The 22,843-nt window shown below is 38.4% G+C and overlaps 2 protein-coding genes across 3 annotated transcripts; both read left to right on the top strand.

Moving 5' to 3' along the window:
• Positions 1–7,020, top strand: LOC140236786 (histone H2A deubiquitinase MYSM1-like). The gene is made up of 8 exons (XM_072316722.1): positions 1–63; positions 2,893–2,998; positions 3,645–3,733; positions 4,667–4,693; positions 5,057–5,098; positions 5,372–5,453; positions 6,299–6,400; positions 6,757–7,020. Exons 1-8 carry the CDS (start codon positions 17–19, stop codon positions 7,018–7,020), a joined length of 759 nt encoding a protein of 252 aa, XP_072172823.1. The 5' UTR covers positions 1–16.
• A 495-nt stretch (positions 7,021–7,515) lies between these two features.
• On the top strand, positions 7,516–21,877 carry LOC140236972 (uncharacterized). 2 transcript variants are annotated; one of them, XM_072316919.1, is made up of 14 exons: positions 7,516–8,672; positions 9,365–9,499; positions 9,985–10,144; positions 10,832–10,962; positions 11,966–12,069; positions 13,600–13,691; positions 15,387–15,462; positions 16,077–16,127; positions 16,827–16,962; positions 18,041–18,168; positions 18,905–19,037; positions 19,670–19,784; positions 20,443–20,500; positions 20,967–21,877. In XM_072316919.1, exons 1-14 carry the CDS (start codon positions 7,574–7,576, stop codon positions 21,165–21,167), a joined length of 2,619 nt encoding a protein of 872 aa, XP_072173020.1. In that variant the 5' UTR covers positions 7,516–7,573; the 3' UTR covers positions 21,168–21,877. The 2 variants fall into 2 exon arrangements, with proteins under 2 accessions (XP_072173020.1, XP_072173018.1); XM_072316917.1 differs by having other exon boundaries at positions 9,362–9,499.
• Positions 21,878–22,843: the final 966 nt, after the last annotated feature.

The following is a 22,843-nucleotide window of genomic DNA, read 5'->3' as shown; positions in this document are numbered from 1 at the left end:
CGACAGTGCATGACACATGGATGAAGAAGTGGAGCTGGATGTCGAAGGAGTTGATGACGACGGGTGAGCTTCATAGAATCTAAATCAGTGTAGTGATGTTCACGAAAATTTTCAAATAATCTGTAAAATTAACAGTAGAACTGAGACTATTTTGTACCTTTTAAGTAGCAGAAATCTCTCGCAGTCCCATACATAGTAACATATGTAGGGTCTATGTAACAACAATAACACAAAGATCGACGTTGACTTTTGACACCCGTTATAATAGTGGCACCGCTTTGCCACAGATATCACCCCTTTCTTTAACTCATTTCGTACAGGAACCTGATGGCCTGTGTATTAAGTCTATGGGGATTTCAGAATTCAGTATGGAACGGGTTTAGTGCAAATAGGTTGTACACAGTCTCCACAGATGGAAAAGTATCATTTTAGGGTCAAAATACAGGTAAATATAATATGTATTGTTCAAAGGAACCTATTAGTAAACTGTGTGAATGGGAGACTATATGTAGGATGACAAGGCATGAAACAAACATCTATTATGTTAAGAGTTTTAACCGTGCCAGACAAGCACAGACTGCATAGCTACACAGACTGGTTGTGGTGGACCTAACCCCGGGACGCTCCGTGTTAAGACCGTGTACACAGTTACACACTGTGGGAGCGTCCTGAGTCAATAGAGTGCTATCCCCAGTATATCGGTAAGCTTGAAAAACATACACAGTCTGTCACAGATTTTCGCGCCTCCGTAAGTTTCGAATTTCACTAGAAAAAAACTTACTTTTATAGTATACATAAGATTCTTATCTAATTCCTACCATACGTTCACCTTGTTCTTGTTCACACTGGTGCAATGATCTTAAAAAAAATGTTTTTCTTTACAGGTCCATCTCCTAGCTCCCCATCCCATTCACCATTTTCAAAATCAGTATGCAGTACACTGCGCACGTAAATATTCATGTGCTGGGCGGAGTCGCAATGCTTTTAGCCTTCTGACAAGGCCTGCGCGCGCGTACCCACCCAGAAAGCAACGCAATATACAGCGAGAGGGTTTGCCACAACAGTATGATACGGCCTTGCCATAAAGCTACAGCTGTACAGATGAATTGACGGCCAGCGCATGCGCACAAGTTTCTAATCCATTGACTGTATAAGATGCCGTTCTCCCAAGTTCCTTTCGACCGAGTCGTATTTAACTCATCAATTCGAGCAGAAATGGAATATTGGCAGGACCAAAAGTTGAACGCAGTCAGTCTTCAACATTATAACTTCACCTGTAAGTCTTCATATTACAGAATTTTTGCGTATTCATATTGATATTTAGGCGCTATACTTCGCCTGTCATGATCATATCTGCTACAATGCGCAGCCCCAACACTGCGTGTTAGGGCTGGTCGCAGTTATGGTGGACCAAACAATTGGTTGATGCTTTCTTTTACAATTACCTGGTAGTGGTATATCATGATATATTACCGGTATGGTGTGGAGTGACTGCGAAACACAGCCCGAACGCTGAACACGAAGCGTTCGGGCTGTGTAGGGAAGGATATTGAGTCACGGACACAGTATGGGTGATCATTGTGGTTAAATTCCAACTTAATTACTCAAAATTTCTTCAATTTGAATACTTACATATTTGGTCCAATTGTTGATAACACTTGCCATGGAACGCTTTGCTCTTCCAGTAGTAGTTCCTTTCTGAAATATTGCAGACTTTAAATGATCCGGTCAAGAGGAATCTGTGAGAATGACAACTGCTCAATTTGCCGGATTTAAAATCTGTGCGCATGCGCCACCGGAGTGCAATGTAGCCTTTCTACAACTGAAGGCCTTCTCTCTGTATTGCATTGCTTTCTAGGCGATTGAAGCGATATATCCCAGCTGAATGTGACAGCGTGAGAGCGAAAGGACCTTGTCCAGAAGCGAAAAACACTGCGCCTTTCATGCATATTCATATCGCTAATGCGCTATGTGCCTTCACTAAGGTTGTTTTGAAAAACTAAAGGGAGCTCCCGGGAGGAACGGGGAGAATGGAGAGGGACTCATAGAAAAAGGTTTTTTCGAGACCATGGGATCAGTTTCAAAGTGTGCAAGTGAACGGCAAGTAAGAATTAGATAGGAAACGTATGCAGAGTATGAAAGTAAGCCTTTTGCTGGTGAAATATGTAACTTGAAGAGACGCAAAAATTTGGGTTTGTCTTCCAACTTTCAGTGACAGCACTCTTTCAACTCGGGGCGCTCCCACAGTATAACTGTGTACAAGGAGCGCCCCGGGGTTAGGTGTGGAGGTGCTAATGCAGTATGGTGTAATTCTCTTGTTACAGATAAAACTTAAAACATCTTGAGTAGAGAAGGTTCCCAAATTCAAACAATTCACTCCACCATGCAGCCCCATTTGAAAGTATGAAGCAAATTGTACACTGTGATGTAGTTAGCATCAATTGGTTAGCCCTGCATTTTATTCCAGTTAGCTTGTCTACAAACAGCTGTCAATATCAAATGAACAATTTGTATTTTATTTTAGTTCTCACTTGTCAACAAAGAGCTTGCGAGTATCAATATCAAAATGATATTACCAGGTAACTAATGTCCCTTTTTATTGCACTTCACTAGATCGCTGGATCACTGTCATCCTATTTAATCCATATTCTTCTTGTATCACTCCACTTGTACAAGCAGGGCAGTCACTAATGAAGTATTCCTGTGACTGGGATTTTAAGATTTTGATAAGCAGGCTGAGTGCTCTGGCTTGATGAAAAGGGGGTATATTAAAGGGATCAGATAGTTTTGGTTGAGACCTAAATTCAGGTTTCTTACATATTTCCGTGAGATAATAAGAAATGTTACATTGCAAACAAGGAATTCCATGGCCTTTTTTATTTTTTTTTCTAGGTCCTCCTCAGCCAGCCTTCACATTGACCTGAATGAACTACCATCTTCAAGTTCTCACCTGTCACTTGACGTACCAGAGCATCCATGGCTGATGTTTGATGATAACGTAAGTACACTTAGTGGGAAACAAAAGATCCTTTTAAGGTTTGATGCAGAGTAATTGTAACCAGCCTGAGGCTGCTATTTCCTAATACACCTACCACCATCCCATAATTTTAGAGCCTACAAAACTTAAGTTTAAGTTTTTTTGTTTATTTTTAAATGAGCATGGCATTCCATACATGTCAAATATCATGAAGAGTGGTCATACCATCTCTGACTTTGGTGAAGGGTTTTATACAGGCAGCCTGAGTTGCAAGTCAAAATTATGTGTTGCAATTAGACTGAAGGAATAACTTGAGAAATGTTGATATATGATTTACAGAAATGTCCCATATTGGCCATGTTTTGTTAGGTGATCCGAGTATCCTCTCGGATCACCTTCTGTATTTGTACTGATTCTATCTTTCTATATTCTTCTTCTTTATTTCTTTCTCCTCAAATATTGTGCAGAGGTTAACTCAAAAAGTTCTTCGCCTATCACTTTCAAACTTATACCATATATGTATCATGTTCCAGGAATGACAGATCTAATGTATCATTGTGATCATTTTGTTTTTTCTTTGTTTTGTTGCAATGTTGTTGCTTTCTTTTTTGTTAATTCTCTTGTTTTTTCTTTCTCTCTGTATTCTATGCTGTCTTCATGTCTCTAGTTCAGTGAACACATTCCCGCCATCACTCTCCCACCTGACATGGATCCCAGCAGCCGGGCGACCATAGAGCAGATGATTCTTGAAGAACAGTATCCTTTTTATATGATTCAGTAATAATAATAACAATAATAAGGTCTTATTTATCCAGGGTAGCCTCTTCAATGTTGCCACTGCTCTACCAGAGGGCCCTGCCATTATTGTTACCCCAGTGTTGCCAGGTGCCCACCTGGGTTGAGAGGGACATAGTGGGTAAAAATATCTTGTCCAAGGATGGAAGCAATGAGTGGGAATCAAACCGAGGTCCTCCGACTGGGACTGGGAGTTGGGAGTCTTATCCACTATGCCACAGTGCCCCCATGCCCCAAGTAAAATTTGTACTCCAGCGTTGCATTGTAGGACAATGCCATGATGATGTTTTAGGGGAATATCATGTCAAAGGAAAGAATAGAATACACTTAAAAATACATGAATCATGAGGAGGCAAATGAGTCTATATTGTGTTAAATATACCCCCCCCCAAAAAAAAAAAGAAAAAAGAAAACAGAGAAAAATATAATAACTTACTCTTTCTCATTTACTTTACAGTGACAGTGTGACAGTAAGTAAATATTGCATATAAGGGCAGTTCCATTGTCACATTTGATGCTGCCATCTTTGCAATAACATGGAAAATATTAGGAGTCAGTTTCTTGTGCTCAATACAGTGTGTCCAATTATGGCCTTACTTGACACTGCTGTATGCAAAAATAAAAGAAAAGAAAAAAATAGGACTGACTAAAGTTTAGCAGAGAACTGGATTAAGGTCAAGAGAGATGAAGTTTATATGTGATGTGTCATCAACTACATGTAGGAATAACAACAAGACACAGCAGTACAGGCTCAATATGAATCTGTTTGAATACAGTAATGACTATGAAAGCAAAATACAGGGAGACTCTAAAGGGTATCCTCAATGGATTGTTGCTTTGTGTAAAGAACAAAACAGTCAGTGATGATTTTCCGTAACTCACTTTCTCTTTCAGCTCTTATTTACACAAGAACAAACAGAGGTAAGGGTTGCTGCTGACATGAGAAGATTAATGATATAACAATCCCAGAGCAAATATGCAGTAGTTTATTTAGAAACTACAATTTTTGGAAATTGTTTTGTAGAGATGCTGCAGATTATTTTCTTTTCATGTTGTTTAATAAAAATCAGATTCACTGAACAATATTTCATTGATGCTGTGAATCCTGTTTTGAAGTCTGAATCTGTACAGCTATGTGTGGGTGTATGTGTAGTATATGCACCAAGCTGTTACCACATTGTATTAGATGCTTTGTTATTGATAAGCTGTGAAACTTGTGATGTGTTTGCATTATGACCTTCTTCATATCTTTCATTTTCCCCTCAAATTTGTTTCACTATGCAGAAAGAAGAATACAGCAGCAAAGAGTTCACCCATTACAACACAGTAAGTCCACAAACACAGAGCATGAAAGCAGAGAAGTTTAATCCGTTGAGGGTGGGCTGATTTTGTTTCAACAGGCATTTCCCATAGACACCTGCCCAAGTATACTCAGGACTTGTCTTAAACGGGTTAATACTGCCTCAGCCTCATACCCTGTATGCTTCCTTGAAATGTTCAAAACACAATATCAAAATAACAGACATTGCTAATCATATCTCTCAAGCATAATGTGTTTTTGTTTTTTGTTTTTTTCAAATTCACATCCTCTTCATACAGAGCTTCTAGTCATGTAGGTGAAAAGGGTGTTTCATACAACAAGTGGACACAGGAGGAAAAGCAGCTCTTTCAGAAAGGAATTGTGAGTATTGTCCAGAGTTAAACCCATCATGTGTTTGATTCATGCCTGTTTGCTAAATTGAACATTTGTTCAATTTTCCCCTGTTATTGAAGGAGGTGAATCTAGTTTTGGAAACAAAGTTCATTGCATGTTTTAGTGTCTCCACTCTGTCTATCATTCACTTTCTCTCATCTGTCTTCTTATGTACTTTTCTTGTATTAAAGGGATGGTATAGTATCGGTTGAGGTGAGGATTCAGCTTTTTACTTTTTGTGAGATACTTAGAAACCGCTTCATAAAATGTTGAAGAGCTTACAATTCTTAGAGAAATTCAAAGTTTATTCAATAAAAATCTTGCTTGAAATGGCTGCGACATCCAAAAACAAAGTACCTTTGTAAAACAAAGCGGTCCTAGTAAGAAGTGGATCCAATCTTTTATTAGGATCGCTTTATTTCGGATATCACAGCCATTTCAAATCCAATTTTCATCAAATACACTTTGAATACCTTTTAGAATTTTATACTCTTTCATATTTCATGAGAGGTTTCTTATTATCTCTAAATATCATCATCAAAAAATGTTTTAAAGCAGAAGCCCCATCTCAATCGAAACAGTACCATCCCTTTAAGCAGTTTTGACATTGAAACACATTATTTTGGGGAGTTACACTAGGGTATTATGATTTTTTTTTTTCCTAATGTGGTTTCACATGGAATCCTGTATAAATCAGTTTCTCTTGACTCTTTGAGCTCTCACTACCAGCGAATGACCAATGACCAATGACCAATGAATACAAAGCAATCATTGTGACCATATACACGTATAAGTCACAAACTGTTTCCATGACATGTTACACCATATCGTAGGAGGAGCATGGACATAATTGGGAAGAAATAGCAACCATGATCAAGAGGAAGAGCATCCAGCAAGTCAAAAACTTTGCAACAAGACATTACCTGCAGAATAAGGTAAGAATGAGGAGAGTGACAGAAAGGTTTTTTCCAAGGTTATAATGCAACTGTTAACCCAAAAGTTGGGCAATATTTCAAAATCTTGACATAAACTACTGTAACAATCATAATGGCTCTCTTCTGTCCTGATCATATTTTTTCTTTCTGCATAAACTTGCAATGGACTTTCTGTAAATGATATTTTTGCACTACTTGACTAAAACAATGCCTAGTAGCTTGTCTATTGTAAATGATAATTTCTTTATTCTGACTACTTGAAACATGTGATATGAGTTGTGATTAAAATGGATCTTGACACAAATTATAATGCACCTGTCTTGATGGGTCTTTAATTGTCCTGTATTCTACCACAGACTATAGCTGCTGCTGAACTATCCTACGATGCACAAGACCAGCTTCCCTCGGATGAGTGCCCCTTGTCTATGCCGTTAGATGTCAAAGGTCATCAGCATGCCCTGACAGGTGTCATGGGGGTCACCATGGTGACGGATGCAGAGATCAGACACCATGAGCAGACATACCAGAGCAGGGAGGAAGAAGAGGAGGAAGATCTTGAGGTTGATGTTGAAGAAAATTCTGAGGATGAAACAAGTCGTAAGCCCCTGAAGTTCCTTTGAAGTTTATTCATTAGCCCATAAAGTGCCATATGACACAATGTTTACATCTACAGTACTTTAACAAACAGAATCAAATCAGTCACAGAGAATGGTAGAAGTTTCATTACCTTGGACATCACTAAGGAAGTTATAGAATTATTGGATTCTGATAAAATCAGTACCATTTTGTCAGTTTGATTTTAACATCTATGTAGCTAAGTTGAACAGTGCATGGGCATTCTATTTTAAGCACTAAAATATAGAATTAATTTGCTCAAAACAATGCAAAATAATGATAAGATTTGTGCATTTTTCAGTGAATAGAGATTAGATGCTAAAGAGCTAACCATCCATTACATACATGGTTTTCATGTTGTAATACCTATGTCTCATTGTCATTTGTGTTTTGTTTTTTTGTCTACATCACATAATTATTCTGAATCGATCGGGGTGAGTAACTGTTTTGTTGTGTTCTTTTTGGTACTTATTTCTCACAGAGCCTAGCCTTCAGTCTGCTGTTCTATTTGGTGACATCCTAAAGACAGCTGAAGGGCATCCAGCAACTGACTGTTCCATGGAGGCCGGTAAGGTTAAAGGTGAAAAGGGCTCCAAGGCTCTGACATCATCACCTCTCCAGTCAGCCACTCATTGTACAAGGCTTAAAGATGTCAAAGTGAGGGAAGAAATGCAGAACCCAGAGGATGGGGTTTTTCTCTCAGATGCATCAAGCATTAAAACTACTGTCCATAAAAGTGAATCATTTCAAGAGAGAGAGAAGAGTAAAACAGACATTGGCATAGAAAATAAGGATAAATTACAAACAGACTGCCCTAAAGAGGCTGGCAAGGACAGTAGAGCTAATAATGGACATGTTGAGTCTAAATCAGTGTTTAGGGGTCAGCGAGGAGACCAGAGTAATGCCAGCATCAGTGGGAAATCATCTTCCACCAGTGAAAAGAGACGTAGGAGTAGTAGTGGTGATGACACAGAACGTACAGATTGCAGCAAGGCACAGACACTCGGTCCAGTATTTTGTTTTGAAACAACAAGCATATCAAGTCTTCCTGGAAACAAAATCTCAGAATATATTACGACTAGTCAGAAGAAACAACCAGGAGGATGCCAAAGATATGACAAAGATGATGGATCAGATGCAGATGAATCCGATTTTGTATCGTCGACAACACTAAGAGAAAAACGTACCACATTGAGAAAGAGATCAGCCAAGGGAGAGATATCCACAAGTCATATGTCTGCTACAGAGGAGAAGACTGTGACAAGTAATTCATCAAATACACAAGACTTGTGTGTGTCAAGCAACCAGAAGGAGAAAAGCGTTGAAAGGAGTGATCATAATCACCAGGTTTATGCAAGCGGGGATGAAAACTCTACACAATTGCCAAAGGTAGTAAGGAATGCAAAGCAAGGAGAAAGCAATCCCATTACAGCGTCTGATGAAAGTGATCTTTGTAGAACAAACAGAGGCCTTGAGGTGCGTGATAATCCTCTCACTGAGGAGATATGTCCAGGAGGGAAAGACTCAGATGACTGTAACAAGAGTCAGAGTGGAGAATGCCTGCCAAAGGGAGATGATGTATCATCCTTTACATCAAAAGATTCTAGCAGTGAAGACAGAACAGATACTGTTTCTTGTCCAGAGAAAATTGTGGAAGGTGAGTCATGCACCTGTGTGTTCTGTTTATTTTCTGTTTCGTTTGTTTTCTAATGGTAATTTTTCCCTTTAATGCAAGGATTATCATCTCATGCCAACTCAACTTGAAGAACGTTACATTTTAGATAGGAGTAGGAGCAGAAGTGGGGATAGTAGAAGTAAAAGTATTTGCAATCATGGTATTTGCCAGATAATTGGGTGTAGTATCATTGTCTGTAATATTCCTAATTATTATAATCAATCTTTGTCAAATATTATAATTGTTATGTGCTTGGTTTCTTGCATGCCTTGTTTTGTATCATTAAGCAAATGATTTATTCTCATATTCAACATTATTCTTTAAAACAAAACTTCTTTTTTCAAATTAAATCTTGTAATATCAGGACTGTTGACAAAGTCTGCAGATGTCACAAGAAAGATTATGGAATTATTTTCTGGACTTTTTTCTTTAAAGAAATAATTATTTTGTACACACTTCTTGACATAAAAAAGTCAAGATTTTGAAAACATTGTGTTTAAACATACATTTCATGTTAGATTTGTAAACTTTTTATCTCAACCCCAAAGCATGGCAGAGGGTCTTTTGTCATACCGTATACAATTGTATTTCCCTATATGGAAGGTTTGTGTTTGTCACTGCCCATGCATTGTTTGTTGAATACATTTTTTGCTTGTGACTTGTTGACATAGAAGTTGGAGACACATTGAGAGTTGATGGAGATGTTGAAGTGGAAGACAGTTTGAATGATGGTGGTCAACAAGACTGGACAGGTGGTGGTGGTCACCAAGACTGGACAGGAGAAGAAGATGAGAGAGAGGAGGAAGAAGGTGAGACTTGTATATAATCTACATGACATTCTGCTGAACATGCATTGTAGATCAGTTCATTTATTGATTAAAAGTGTACAGAGATCTCATAATTCTGTGCAGGTATTAACACAATTTGATGTCAAAGTGGTACTTTCTTGTAAGGAAGAATGACATTCAGTCCAGTACATTTTTATTACTTTTACTAGCTTTCACTAAAAGTGAAATTTGCTCTGTTAGATGTATAAAATCTCACACAATATAGAATTCTCCTCTGATGTACATCATATTGAGGGTAGATAACAGTGACCAAAGATTTGTACTATTTACCATGATGTACAAATATGGAGGCTACAGTCAGATGTTCTGTTTTCTCTTTAACCCTATCTAGCCATTTGAAAATGAAAACACTATGTCTTAATTAAGGAAAGTTAAATCAAAATTTCTTATCTCTGCTGGTCTGATAAATGTGGAAGTCTTGTTTTCTCATTTGGTTCTGTGTCAAGACTCGCCTACTAACACCCTTCCAGAGAGGGAGATCAGTCTAGATGAAGGTGTGATTACTGAGGGAGAGAAGAAAGCCATGCCAGAATTTTTTGACTATACAAGCAGTGCCAAGACACCTGAGCGATACCTGACCATTAGGAATCACATCATCAAGTGTTGGTATGAATGCTTTTCAGCTTTCTCTATGCAACCCACAAACAGACACATTTAGAGTTACTTTGCAGCAAACTGTCAAGTTGTTGCAAATGTCATGGTCTATGTTCATGGCTTTGGTTATTGTTTAGATCCCATGATCAAGGTTGTTAAAGGTAAACAGAGTGGTTTGTTCTTGTTTACATTGAAAACAAGGGTCAAAGGTGAGCCCCAAAACTGTGAATATGGTTTGCAAACATTGTCACTAAAATGCAGTACATTCCTCTTCAAATCATATCTTATTCAATGATTTTGAAGTGCAATTGTCACATCTGATAATCCCCTGTAGACTAAGACTTTTTTTCTTCATTTGTTGAAGAATATTGAAACTTGAACTTGAACTTGAAACTTGAATATGGGTAAGCAACATTGAGTGAAGAATGTGACTTAAGTATGGGATACTCTGATAAATGAACTGTAACATACATGTAAATGTGGTTATATGCATATTAACTGATAGTTTATCCATATGTGCCCTCAATGTGACATAACGTATTTGCTTAAAATTGAACTATTGTTTTGTTTCTGTCTGGTTGAAGGTTTATTCATTTGTTGTTTTTCAGATGTGTGGCTGTCTTTGTTTTCTCTCTCTCTGCTGCTATTTACTGTTATACTGTAATTTCATTTGGTCTCTACATTTATTTTGTACTCTAGGCAAAGGTCAAAACCTGAATATTTGACCAAAACCTACGCAAGAAATGGACTTCGAAAGTCAGGTGATGTGAATGTCATAGGTCAGATCCATGGATACCTTGAGACTGTAGGTGCCATCAACTTTGGAACAAGTGGGTGTCATCCATTTCTTTTTGTTTATAGTTTTTAATTTGTTTTAAAAATCTATGGCTGTGGCAAGCATTTCAAAGAGGATTTGAATTGTATAAAAGTGAAAATCTACCTGGATTTTGTTTTCTCCAGATTTACATTTTGGACCCTAATCAGGCTGGGCTTTTTTGGCTATGCTAAAACAGGAGGGGGGCGGATTCCCCCTTCCCCCCCCCCCCCCCCCCCCCCCCCCGAGATCTCGACCATCGGTAGTGGGATCGCAACGAAATTTGGCATGCATGACACCCACATCATAGTCTACAAGATTGCGTCATAAAATTTTTTGAAACAATCAATTTCTAATTTGAATGGATTAATTATGCAAATTAAGCTCAAGATCATATTTTAGCCTAATTAAAAGCATTGAGAGTCTACTTTTTGGTCTGTAAATCTGTTTTAGCATATTCAAGGATTGTTCATCACAAAAACTTCCAAAACCCATTTCAATTCTTATGTATTTTATTGTTTTCAGAATTTCCTATGTATTTATCTATTTTTCAACTTTTGTTTTTTTCTGTGTTTTTTTATTGGAAATTGTCACTGACCACTTTTTTACCATAATTAGCATAAAATTAATCAATGAAAGTGATTAATTGTAAAAAATAATCAGGTTTTTATGACTTTCATGACATAGCACTGTTTTCCATATGAAATGTACACAAAATCACAAAATTGTGCCTGTTTTGGGGCGACATGCCGTTACAAAAATCTCAAAGTCTCAAAAGTTGCGTGAGACTTGAACAAAGAAAGTCAAGAAGTCTCGCGACGAGGCCTTCTCATGTTACAGAATTATAGTGCGAAACGCCGGGGGGGGGGGGGGGGGGGGGGTTGGGGGGATAGGGGGGGCAGATTCCCTTACCCTATGAAAACACAAATACTAAGGTACAAAGCATTTATTTGTGCCGTATGTACATTGACTCATTTTTTGTGGTTCTGTTGACTAGTCTTTGGTGTTCTCTCATGCAGACCCTTCTTACCGAGTGAGATTAAAGAAACGCCGGAGTTCAAAAGAAATATGGTCTCAACAAAGTAGTGATGCAGGAGCCAAGGCTAGGCGTTTGGAGTCTATGGTGAGAATGAGAGATTTTAATTGAAATCAATATTTCACTAGTTGGATGCTTAGTGTGTAAATCAAGTAATAATGTAGTAACTTTTGTGAATGTCATGATCAATGATAAGAAAATTCTACAAACTGCAAACACCTACTCTGATCAATCTAATTAGTCAATATATTACTTCTGTCTCTCTGACAGCCATTACTGAACACTTGCTATTTCTACTCATGAACCTGTATCAAAAACTTCTTTTTCGTATTCTCAGCATTCTTATCCTGTTGAGGATGGACTGATTTTGCTACAACATGCATTTCCGGTAGACACCTGCCCGAGTATACTCGGACTCTCCTCAATGGGTTAATATATCATGTGACAAGCATATACAGTGCACTCCCGCTATAACAAAATGCTCGGGACCGGCAGTTTTCTTTCGTCATAACGAAATTTCGTTATAACCCAAAAAACAAATACAATATATAACGAAAACAAGGAAGCCACGCATATATGATATTCTGTTTGTTGAATACTCGTCATACACTGGAAAGCTATGTGAACAATAAAACAAATAGTTAATCATTTCAGATTATTGTATTACAATAACGCAAGTTCCCCTCGGAAACTGTGGCTGACACACCAAGCGAAGACACAGTGATGTGACGCCTTTGCCCATGCAGAGACGCTGTAAATGCCTTTTTCCGCTACGTATTTTCGAAAGCAATCCGCATTTCGTTATAACGGAGCACAATTCTTTTGTTTTTCTTTGTCAGTGGTGCTCGGAAAAAACTTCGTTATATCGAAAATTTCGCTATAACCGTGTTCGTTATAAGCGAATTTTGTACCATAGACTTTAATGGCGATAATTTTGGGACCAGAAGTTTTACTTCGTTGTAACGAAATTTCGTTATAACCGTGTTCGTTGTAACGGGAGTGCACTGTAACAGGAAACAGCTTGGTAGTGTTCAATTTGGCTTATACAAGGAAAATAAAGTTAACGTGTTGAAGACAAGTTCATTTTACTATAACATAATATCCCATAGTCAGTAGACTCATGCCTAAGTGTGCTTGAGACCAGCCTTCAACAGGCTAGAGACTAGTGACAGTTCTGTTTCCTGATCGTTGTATTCTCCATGACTGTGAAATGAGGATGAGAATGGCCATTCTTAGTAGGATATACTGCAAAAGCAACATCATGATTATACCATACAAGTTTCTACATAGAATTTTGGTTCACAAAAACAAATTTTATAAAATGAATATTTCTTTTTGTATTTTAATTGTTAGGCTTTAATACTATTCAAACTAAAAAAAGAGAGCACTTATTACATGTAGATTAAAGTCCTATTGCCTTTTATGTGGAAATGTTAGAATGAAACCACTGCTCAGTTAAACTTGTTGCACTTGTTGCTGGATGCATGATGGAATTGTACATGTATCTACACTAGTACCTTGGTAGTGTATTAAAACATCAATAAAGTTTTGATTGATTTCTTAGATGTGATGTCATAATCATGCTGAGGTTTGTTTCCATGGTGATTTTATCTGCAGAGACCTCGAAGGCCAATGGCTGGTAAAAAGACAGAGGTTGACCTTCAAGAGCCTACAGAGCAGGTTTCTCACAGGGAACCAAAGCAGAAAAAGTTAGTATGAGAGGAAGTGATGGAAAGCTTTGTCCTTTTTTCTTTAATAACGGTCAAACTTGTGTGTAGTGGCCACACAAGGGAGACATAGAAGATGGCCACTGTAGACAGGTTGCCAGCCAAACTGAGTTCCAATCTCCCATACACATGGAAATGTAAAAAGCCGTAGGATGTGACTAGTTGTGATATCTCATAGACAAGCAAGTGAAAACCTTCTATTTTTTTTTTCCTGTCACCCAACATTCTGGTTTGCCCTAGAAAAGGCCAGTATGTGGGATGCAGAAACTTTGGCAAAGAGAATAATAACTTTCGACTCCAACACAGAGGCCTAAGATAATGTTGATTCTGTGGCAGCTATGCACAGTGAAGCATTACCGGCAGGAGATTTAAGTAACCATCGGCCTATGTAGACATATGTGACCCGCTACAACAAAAGGGTCCTAAAGTCGCTAACGGGCGAGGCAAGCATGGCCCAGAAAAATGCTATTTTCAGGCCTTTCCTTTGATCATTTAGCTTTGAAATTTCGGCAAGTGATAGAAGATACATTAGACTACAAAATTATGTTAAAAACAGAAATCCAAACGTTTTTACAGATTTTGGTGATCTGACTTCAAAATCAATTTTCTCTGCTCACCCATCAGCGACTTTAGGATCCTTTTGTTGTAGCGGGTCACATATGATTGGTCTTGAGCACATCATATATCTCTGCAGAATATGTGTCCACATAAGGCAGATAAGTCAGCTGTAGACATTTAGCTTATATTGTTAATTGGCTCTGCTCTTAGACTGAATTGCTGGTAATTTTTTGAAAGTTACTTTCACTGGAGAAAATGGATTAGCAGGACATTCTAAAATTTTCATTCATTTCCATCAATGAGTTGTATTAGGCATAGTTTAACACTGCATGATCACTGAAAGCTTATCATGAATGACTGGAATGTTAGCCTTTTGTCAAGGCCCTCTCGCTGTAATGGGCGAGCGAAGTGAGCCCAGCCGAGCGCGCCAGCGCGAGGGCCTTTTGAGATCTGCTTCACACATTATTATTCATGACACGTGAACCCTTCTGAATACTCATTTTAATGGCTTCCGGTCAACCAATGGAATGGCGCGCTCCCCGTATCCTCAGCCTTGGTGTTGTCATGCCTGTTTGCTTGCATCACTGACCACCCGAGGAGGTTTGCCACGGAACTCTACACACACTGTGTGTAGAGTTCTGTGAGGTCTGCGGCAGCGGCGTGCATTCGCTCTATTCAAATCGAGTTCGAGCAGACAGACACGCTGATTGGTCGACTTTTGCTCCCGAAATCGGGGAGCAAAAGTCGGTAATTTAAAGGGCTAACAAAAGGATGCAAAGCAGATCTCAAAACGCCCTTGCGCAACCCCACTCAGCTGGGCTCTCTTCACCATACAGGGAGAGGGCCTTGACAAAAGGCTACTGGAATGTTTGATCAATATCTACTTTTTAAAAAAATCAAATTAGACTTTATCATTATATAAATACCAAGTTTGCATCAATTGCTGTCATGTGGGTGTACAGTCAGTTTGCTGTATGGAGAAAGGTGGTATTTGAGAACCTGATGTAATTGATTGTAGGTAGCACTCATCAGTCCCAGTTCGTCTTTCTTGTCTTTGTCATTTAACCCATAGAGTTAAACACCCTTCAATCTTTCTTGTCATTGTCATTAAACCCACAGAGTTAAACAGCCTAGACCGCCTGCCTATGATCCCTTCAAGCTGGTGCAATGCTCCCAATTTTCTACAGACCTGCCAGTAAGCATTCACATACAATCTACCATGATATTTTCTGATCCTGGAATGCCTCAAAATGTCACGAAATTCAAAAGCAGAGTTGTCCAAGCCTGAAAAAGTCATAGAAAATGACTTCTATGACATTTTACCCATCTGTGATTGCCAAGATTTAAAGAAAAAAAAAATAGAATGTTGCGTTTTGTATCTAGGACAAGTTTGTTTTAGATACTTTGTTAGCCTGTGGTAAATCATTTTATTCTACTTGTCTTTTCCCAACAATGTCCTTTTGTTTATTGTGGCTAAACCAACAAGTAGTGAACCTTTGTCACAATAATGATAGTCATGCATGTCTCCATATGCACGTCAAATGTCATTGGAATTGAGAGAGGAAGAGAGAAAGAAAGAGACAACAGCAAAGTAGATCTGTTTATGTCAAGCCAGGATAATATACCTACATAAATGAAAGAAATATTCCTTGTCTGTACAGTAGCAGCTTCTTGTAATCATCTCATTGAGCTTGCCCCAAAATATCTCCAACCAGAGATGAGATTCTCCTCCCGTATGTGTGACATACTATTTGATCACAAAAGACCAATCAGTGTCCTGATATTTGATGTATCTGGTCTTTCCTGCAGGCTCCATTTAGTGTGAAGATCAGTGGTGATGTCATGGTCACTATGGATCTTGTGAGTTAAGAATCAAAGACATGATATTTTCTCAGCTCTCACGTTGCTCATTGTCCATTTTTCCACTTGTTTGTTTGTGTTTGTTTTATTATGATTATTTTTGTTTTTGCAAAATGCCTTTCACATAGTAATATCTCCACATCAATTGTGTCCATTATGTTCAGTTTTAAAAATCTTTCTCTCAAGATATATTATAGTTTATCTAGATGTTAAGTTTGTGTAATATAGTAAAATGTCAAAATTTAAGTTGAATGAAGTTGCACGTGAAAAAAAACAGAAGGAAAGATAGTGTCATCAGATAAATTACATGAACGTGATATGATGGGATAATACTTTTAAGTGAATTTTGGGCTGAATCTGTTTAAGGTCAGCAAGTGACTGAAGTCCCAATTAAATATTCACTGTTTACATGTTAATCTAAGAAATGTATGATGATATAATATCAACACTTTATATAAAGGAGGAGGAAAAGGCAATGTTCAGATAAGATATAAGAAGCAAATTTGGAGGATTAAAGATTAAGCTTCATTTGTACTTTTTCATTATTCACACAATATGAAAGAGGTATAACCTCATCAAATATGATATGGCAAAGTATCCACACAATGCAAGGGGTGGTTGCTAGTAAGTGAGCTTGGAATTGACATGTCTGACTTGGATCACCCTTTATGAAGTGTTATTTTTGTGTCTTCATGGCAGCATTCCCACCTGTCTACAACTGAAGTGATTGGTTTGCTGGGTGGTCAGTTTGATGCTACGACCTGTGAGCTGGACATGAAGATGGCCAAACCCTGTAAGAGTCTCAGTACTGGAATGCAGTGTGAAATGGATCCTGGTGAGTGAAAGAATACTTTAATAGGCTCTCCACTCTCTTTCTAAACATGGTAGGAAACAGAATCCTAAAGAAAAGTGGGGGGGGGGGGGTGGTTTGAGGAAGGGGTTCCATTTCACCTCATGACATCAATTCCACAGTCATCATGTCAAGTTCACCTCAAAGGTGATACACATTCCTGGAGGTACAAAACGTATTTGGGTATGAATGCAGCATTCCAAGAATACATTACCTTGAACTATTGTTCACTTTGAAGGCAATTGTGCAAGATAAATTGATGCACACCTTTCAAACTATAAAACATCAGTGGAAATTGTGTTTGGCTGGCCAGAGAGGTAACTGGCTCTAATTTTTACTTTATGTTTCAGTAAAATTTCATTCACAAAAGACCTCTGTCAGCAGTGAAGTGTTTTTGAAATATGTAATTTTATTGCCTCCCTGTTCTTTAAAGGCTTGGATTGAAGGAAAAGGTCACCCATGAAGCCAAGCCAATATATATGCTTGAACAAAGATTGCCTTTAAAAGCTGAAAATGCTGAAAATGCTGTTGACTCACCACACAGATATGTTCATATGGCTATAATGAGAATATTTCTTAATGCTGAGAGCTTATACTGATGCCTGAAGAAGACATGGGCTTCTTTACTGATTCATGCCAGTTCTGACTGGAAATTAAATGTACATGTTTCATAATGACAGATTGAACAGTCAACAGGTGGATTTCTCCTTGGAATTCTGCTTTCGATTGTAAGAGATATTCACTCTGGTATTTAGGGTTCTCTGTGTTCTGGTGTGAAGCCTGATGAAGATACATTAGTCAACTGTATGAACATATCTACATGGAGGGTGGGAGGTTAAAGTTTTGTTTTGTTTTGTTTGTTTATTTGTTTGTTTTTTACTATCTGGCTCTGTGTGACTGAACAATCTGTTATCCATGCTGTATGACATGTTACTACTGTGTACCACTCCGATATATAGATAACTACGCTCCTCTAATTTACAATCCAGTGATTAGTCTGTAATGCCCGGCTGTTCTAGGAATCAAACCAATGTTTGTTCCACTCTGTCTGCTTCTCTCTCAGTATCCCAGACCGAGGCTTGTCTAGCCATTCAGGAATCAGGCTGCTCTGTGATTGGCTGGTACCACAGTCATCCAACCTTTGCCCCTAATCCATCCATCAGGGACATCGAGACTCAGACTGACTTCCAGGTTGGTGGTCCCAATTTTTGTTTCCATGGTGATGGTTGTAGCTTGTCATGTTAATTGAAGTAAAATGTAAATTTTTATGAGAATGCGTTCAAGTAAAATGCCACTCCATGTTGACTTTCAAACATAGATTCAGACTCAGACAGAATGGTTGATGTTACAGTATGTATGTACCTAAAACCTTGTATGAAATAAGAAGGTAATGACATTTGAAAATTCATAAATAGGTCTTATGAAGAAGTAATGTCTGTCCCAACCACATGCCAGTCAGATAATATGATGATGTAATTGCCTGATAATATCTCAGTGATATGTTTAAAAAAAAAAAAATAAAGGCAGTTAAAGAAGGAAACAGACTATGAGAGCAATCATGTCTTCAGTCAATAATGTGTCTACTATTATCCTAATGATCCCCTCCAAAATCACCATTTTTAATTTTTACAACTCAAAAAACTCCCCACAATTCTTAGTGTTCGATTTCATTTCAAAAGAGAAAATTAAGTTTGCTTGTGATTTTGACCTTTATCACTATTACATGAAAGCAAGTGAGACCTACACATGCTTTATTGATATCCCCCCCAATGTAATTCAATAGTGGTACCACTGTGAAATGATCATTATTCTTAGCATGTTAGAGGTACTGGGAAACACTATAAATGTATGTCACTGTATACCAGAACATCTTCATGTGAAGATATTTTATCTGCCATCTTTTTGTATTCTATCATTGACCATACAGGAGTGGTTCAGTCAGGATGGCGAGAGACCTTTCATTGGTGTGATTGTCAGTCCATATCACAGCAGACAGCATGTCCACTCAAAGGTCAACTGTATCACTGTTAGCAGACAGTGGTCATCTAATGGCCACACCTGTGAGAAGTGCAAAGTTTTGTTATTCTTTCTTTTCAGTGATTCTTAATGTTGAGGGGCTATGTTGTGTTGATAGTATTGTGTCATCCAGGCAAACTGCTTGAGCCAAGCCTTGTGGAATTTCTGCTTGATTTTCATGTCAGTAACGTGAGTTGGTGCGGCTAGGTCAGGCAAAACTTTAAGTCGATATACTTTCCTTTGAAAATGTGCTTAAGTGTCAGAGTGTCTTGACATTGCTGGAAAATGGAAGCTGAAGTGTTTAAAGGCAGTCAGTGTATGTTAGACACTATGTAAAGTTTTATATGATGCAAAATAGATAGATAGATTGGTAGGTTGGTGGATGGATGTATAGATAGATTTATAGGTAGATAGATAGATAGGGAGATAGGTAGATGGATGAATAGATGAATAGATGACCAGAAGGATATACAGATGGATGGGTGACAGACAGACAGACTGTGACTTCTTATGGTTGTATTCTATGTAATAAACTTTTCAACACTAAAGCAATATTATTTGATGATATTGAATTAGGATTATTTGAATCATGCAAAAATTATAATCTAATGTGATTTTGAAAGTCAAGTTTGTGAATAGAAAAGCACTTTGTTCTGCCTTGTTCTTTCTGTGGTAGGGAAGCCATACAAGTTTGACTTCTCTATCTACCAGAGTGACCAAGTTGAAGAGTCTCATCAAAAGCTTGTCTCACTGGCCTCTTCCCTCATTGATGAGTTTGCTGAATACAAATAGTGAGTTTGCCTAGTCCCACAGGATGTCTTTTGTGTCAGCTCAATATTGCCTGTTTATGCCATCATAATGCACCGGGAAGCCAAACTAGCTCCTACTTGTATTTACAATAGACTTCAGTCATCAGAACACAAGATTCTTTAGCACTTCACAGAATCTCATGAGATTTTCAAGATCTGTCAGATTTGCTGTAGTTTACTTTATCACCTTTCTGTCTGTGGTACCAGCCCTGCTAGTAGAACCCTGGTGTTGCTGGCTGTTTTCAAATTGCCTACAAGTGCAGTACAGCAGTTTAGTACCCACATGGAGAAACATACATCAATACTTAGTACACTTTACAACCTCTTCTACCCGATATTCTATGGATAAGATTAAGGGGGGGGGGGGAGGGGAGAGATAAATCATCGGTGCAAGTAATCTTGTAGTAACACACCAGTGACAGTATTTAATTTTCTCTCCACCCTGAAAATACAAAATAAAACAAAAATAAAGTCTTACATATACCTACCTGCCTACCTACCTCCTTTCAAGGGGAAACTTTATAGATTAATAGATGAAGTGATTGGTTGTTACTGGAGTGACTGTATGCAGTTGGTAATGTTTTAAGCAGTTTCTCTAAAATGGCATGACTATGACATTTTGCATTTTATTCTTATGCAGCCGAGTTGAAATGCTGTGGGTGTGCCCTGGACAGACTGACATGACATACTTGGAAAAGGTATGGAAGGCAGTTAAACTGGACATTAATGATAATTAGTTTTTTTAATCATAATGAGAGTGCTGCTTCTAGTGACTTGTTCTAAACTTGACACACATTTAAAGATTCGAAGTACAAGAGAATCTATTTTATGACTGCAAGGTGTCATAAAACGTACAATGTTCTAGGTTAATTACTGGTACCAGGGAAAAGGATAATGCGACAGCTCATTGCATTCAAACGAGGTATATTATTGTACACTGTATGTGCAATGGATTAATGCAGGTTATTGATCCTCTGGTTGTGTTTTCCCAATGTTGACCTATTCATAAATGGTTAGGAACTTTGTTTCATGACAGTGTTTCCATCCAGCACAGTGTCATGATTAAGAAAGTGTGGAGATTTACTTGATACCAGAAATAAGAGAGTGATTCTAAACATCCATCAGCCAAACTCTACTAAAGTTTGACCAATCTTGTTTGGCCAGATGCTGCGGTCCTTGGAAGCCAACCTTTGTGGAGAGGAGGAGACTAAGAGAGAGACAGTCGGCAAGCTGAGACAATTGGTCCTTCACCGTTTTGAATCCAAGTGCTCCACCCACATCACAGATGCAGCAACCCACATTACGCATATCCCCGTCCACATCACAGACACGCCCACCCATTTCACAGACACAACCATGGATTAAACACTGCCTTATGAATCTCAATTTAACATTGCATCCTATTTCGTTACCTATGCATCTTTCCTGCATGTTATCCCTCTTGGGACATTGTTGACCATGCAGTGTGCAACAAACAATTTCATTTTCATGTGACGCTCATTTCTGTAACTTTACATAGGAAAGTAGGTGAAGATCTTTTTATAGTTGTTGATGTCTGTTGTGGCTCTGGTGTGCAGTGGACTCTGGTAATTAGATACTCATTTGAAACTGAAAATACTTTGTTCAATCAAAACCTGGATATAGACAGGGGTCAAAAAACAATTGAATATGAGGAAACTTAAATCTAGGGCAAGAAAAATTATAGCATTTAGAACAAGCATTCACAAAAGTGATAACAATTCTCCTTACTATTCACTCACAGCACAATAATTTATGCAAAGCATCATACAATAATGTCCTTCTAAAGAGACAGGTATTGTCCATTTTGTTTTTTATGCTGCCTGAGCTGCCTTTGATCTTTCAAAGATGTGGCTTTAGAGATGATTATTTACAAGTTCTACATATCTTGAAAGTGTGCAGAATTGTACCACTGAATATTCATCCTGCAATGTAAAATTGCTGGTACAGTATTGAGATGAGATTTATTATACCCCCGCCAAACGAAGTTTGAAGGGGGTATATAGGAATCAGCGGACGGTCGGGCGGTCGGTCGGGCGGGCGGTCGGGCGGTCGGTCCGTTGCAAATCTTGCGTCGCGAACTACTTCCTCAGTTTTCAACCGATTCCCATAAAACTTGGCACAGATGTGTGCCTTGGGTTGTAGATGTGCAAGACGTATTTTTTGACAGTACCCAAAAGTACGTTGCCATGGTAACGGCATATTATGGGCAAAATCGGTACAAATCTTGCGTCGCGAACTCCTCCCACAGTTTTGATCAATTTTTATGAAATTAGGTACAGATGTTCATCTGAATATGTTAATGTGCAAGACACATATTTCCGCAGTGGCAAAAAGTGCGTTGCCATGGTAACGGCATGTTATTGGTAAAACATAGGGCAAAATGCTTCATGGCAAAACTGCTTCATCAGTGTTCTTCCAATTCTCATGGAATTCATATTGAATGTTTGTCTTAGGATATAGGTCAGCATGACACATTTCTTGACAGTGACAAAAAGTATGTTGCCATGGTAACAGCTCACATATTATGAGCCAAAATGATGGAAAATTTTGTGTTGCAAACTACTTCCTCAGTTTTTGCCCAATTTCCATGAAACTTGGTACAGATGTGTGCCTTTGGTTGTAGATGTGCAAGACGCATTTTTTGACAGTACCCGAAAGTACGTTGCCATGGTAACGGCATATTAATGGCAGAAGATCAAGGAAAGATCTTGCGGATTTAACTACTTCCTCAGCTTTTTGACCAAAGCTTATGAAATGTGGCACACACCTTGATCTTGGTGGGAAGATGTGGAAGACATATTTTTCCGACGTGTCGGAAGCTGCGTTGCCATGGTAACGGCATATAAATGGCAGAAGATCAAGGAAAGATCTTGCGGATTGAACTACTTCCTCTGTATTCGACTGAAGCTCATGAAATGTGGCACACACATTGGTCTTGGTGGCAAGATGTGCAAGACATATTTTTTGGACGTGTCGGAAGCTGCGTTGCCATGGTAACGGCATATTAATGGCGGAAGATC

This window comes from Diadema setosum, chromosome 13 (genome assembly GCF_964275005.1).
Source record: "Diadema setosum chromosome 13, eeDiaSeto1, whole genome shotgun sequence".
In the NCBI taxonomy this organism is placed as follows: domain Eukaryota; kingdom Metazoa; phylum Echinodermata; class Echinoidea; order Diadematoida; family Diadematidae; genus Diadema; species Diadema setosum.
The sequence above is the reverse complement of the archived record's forward strand: the minus strand, read 5'-3'. Positions and strand labels throughout refer to the sequence as shown.

Coding starts and splice junctions, on each gene's coding strand:
- LOC140236786 (XM_072316722.1), top strand. CDS start 17: ATGGATGAAGAAGTGGAGCTGGATGTCGAAGGAGTTGATGACGACGG. Junction 3,734..4,666: donor CAGATGATTCTTGAAGAACA/GTATCCTTTTTA, acceptor TTTCTCTTTCAG/CTCTTATTTACACAAGAACA. Junction 5,099..5,371: donor AGTTCACCCATTACAACACA/GTAAGTCCACAA, acceptor CTCTTCATACAG/AGCTTCTAGTCATGTAGGTG.
- LOC140236972 (XM_072316917.1), top strand. CDS start 7,574: ATGGAGGCCGGTAAGGTTAAAGGTGAAAAGGGCTCCAAGGCTCTGACA. Junction 18,169..18,904: donor AGACTCAGACTGACTTCCAG/GTTGGTGGTCCC, acceptor TTGACCATACAG/GAGTGGTTCAGTCAGGATGG. Junction 19,038..19,669: donor GTCATCTAATGGCCACACCT/GTGAGAAGTGCA, acceptor TTTCTGTGGTAG/GGAAGCCATACAAGTTTGAC.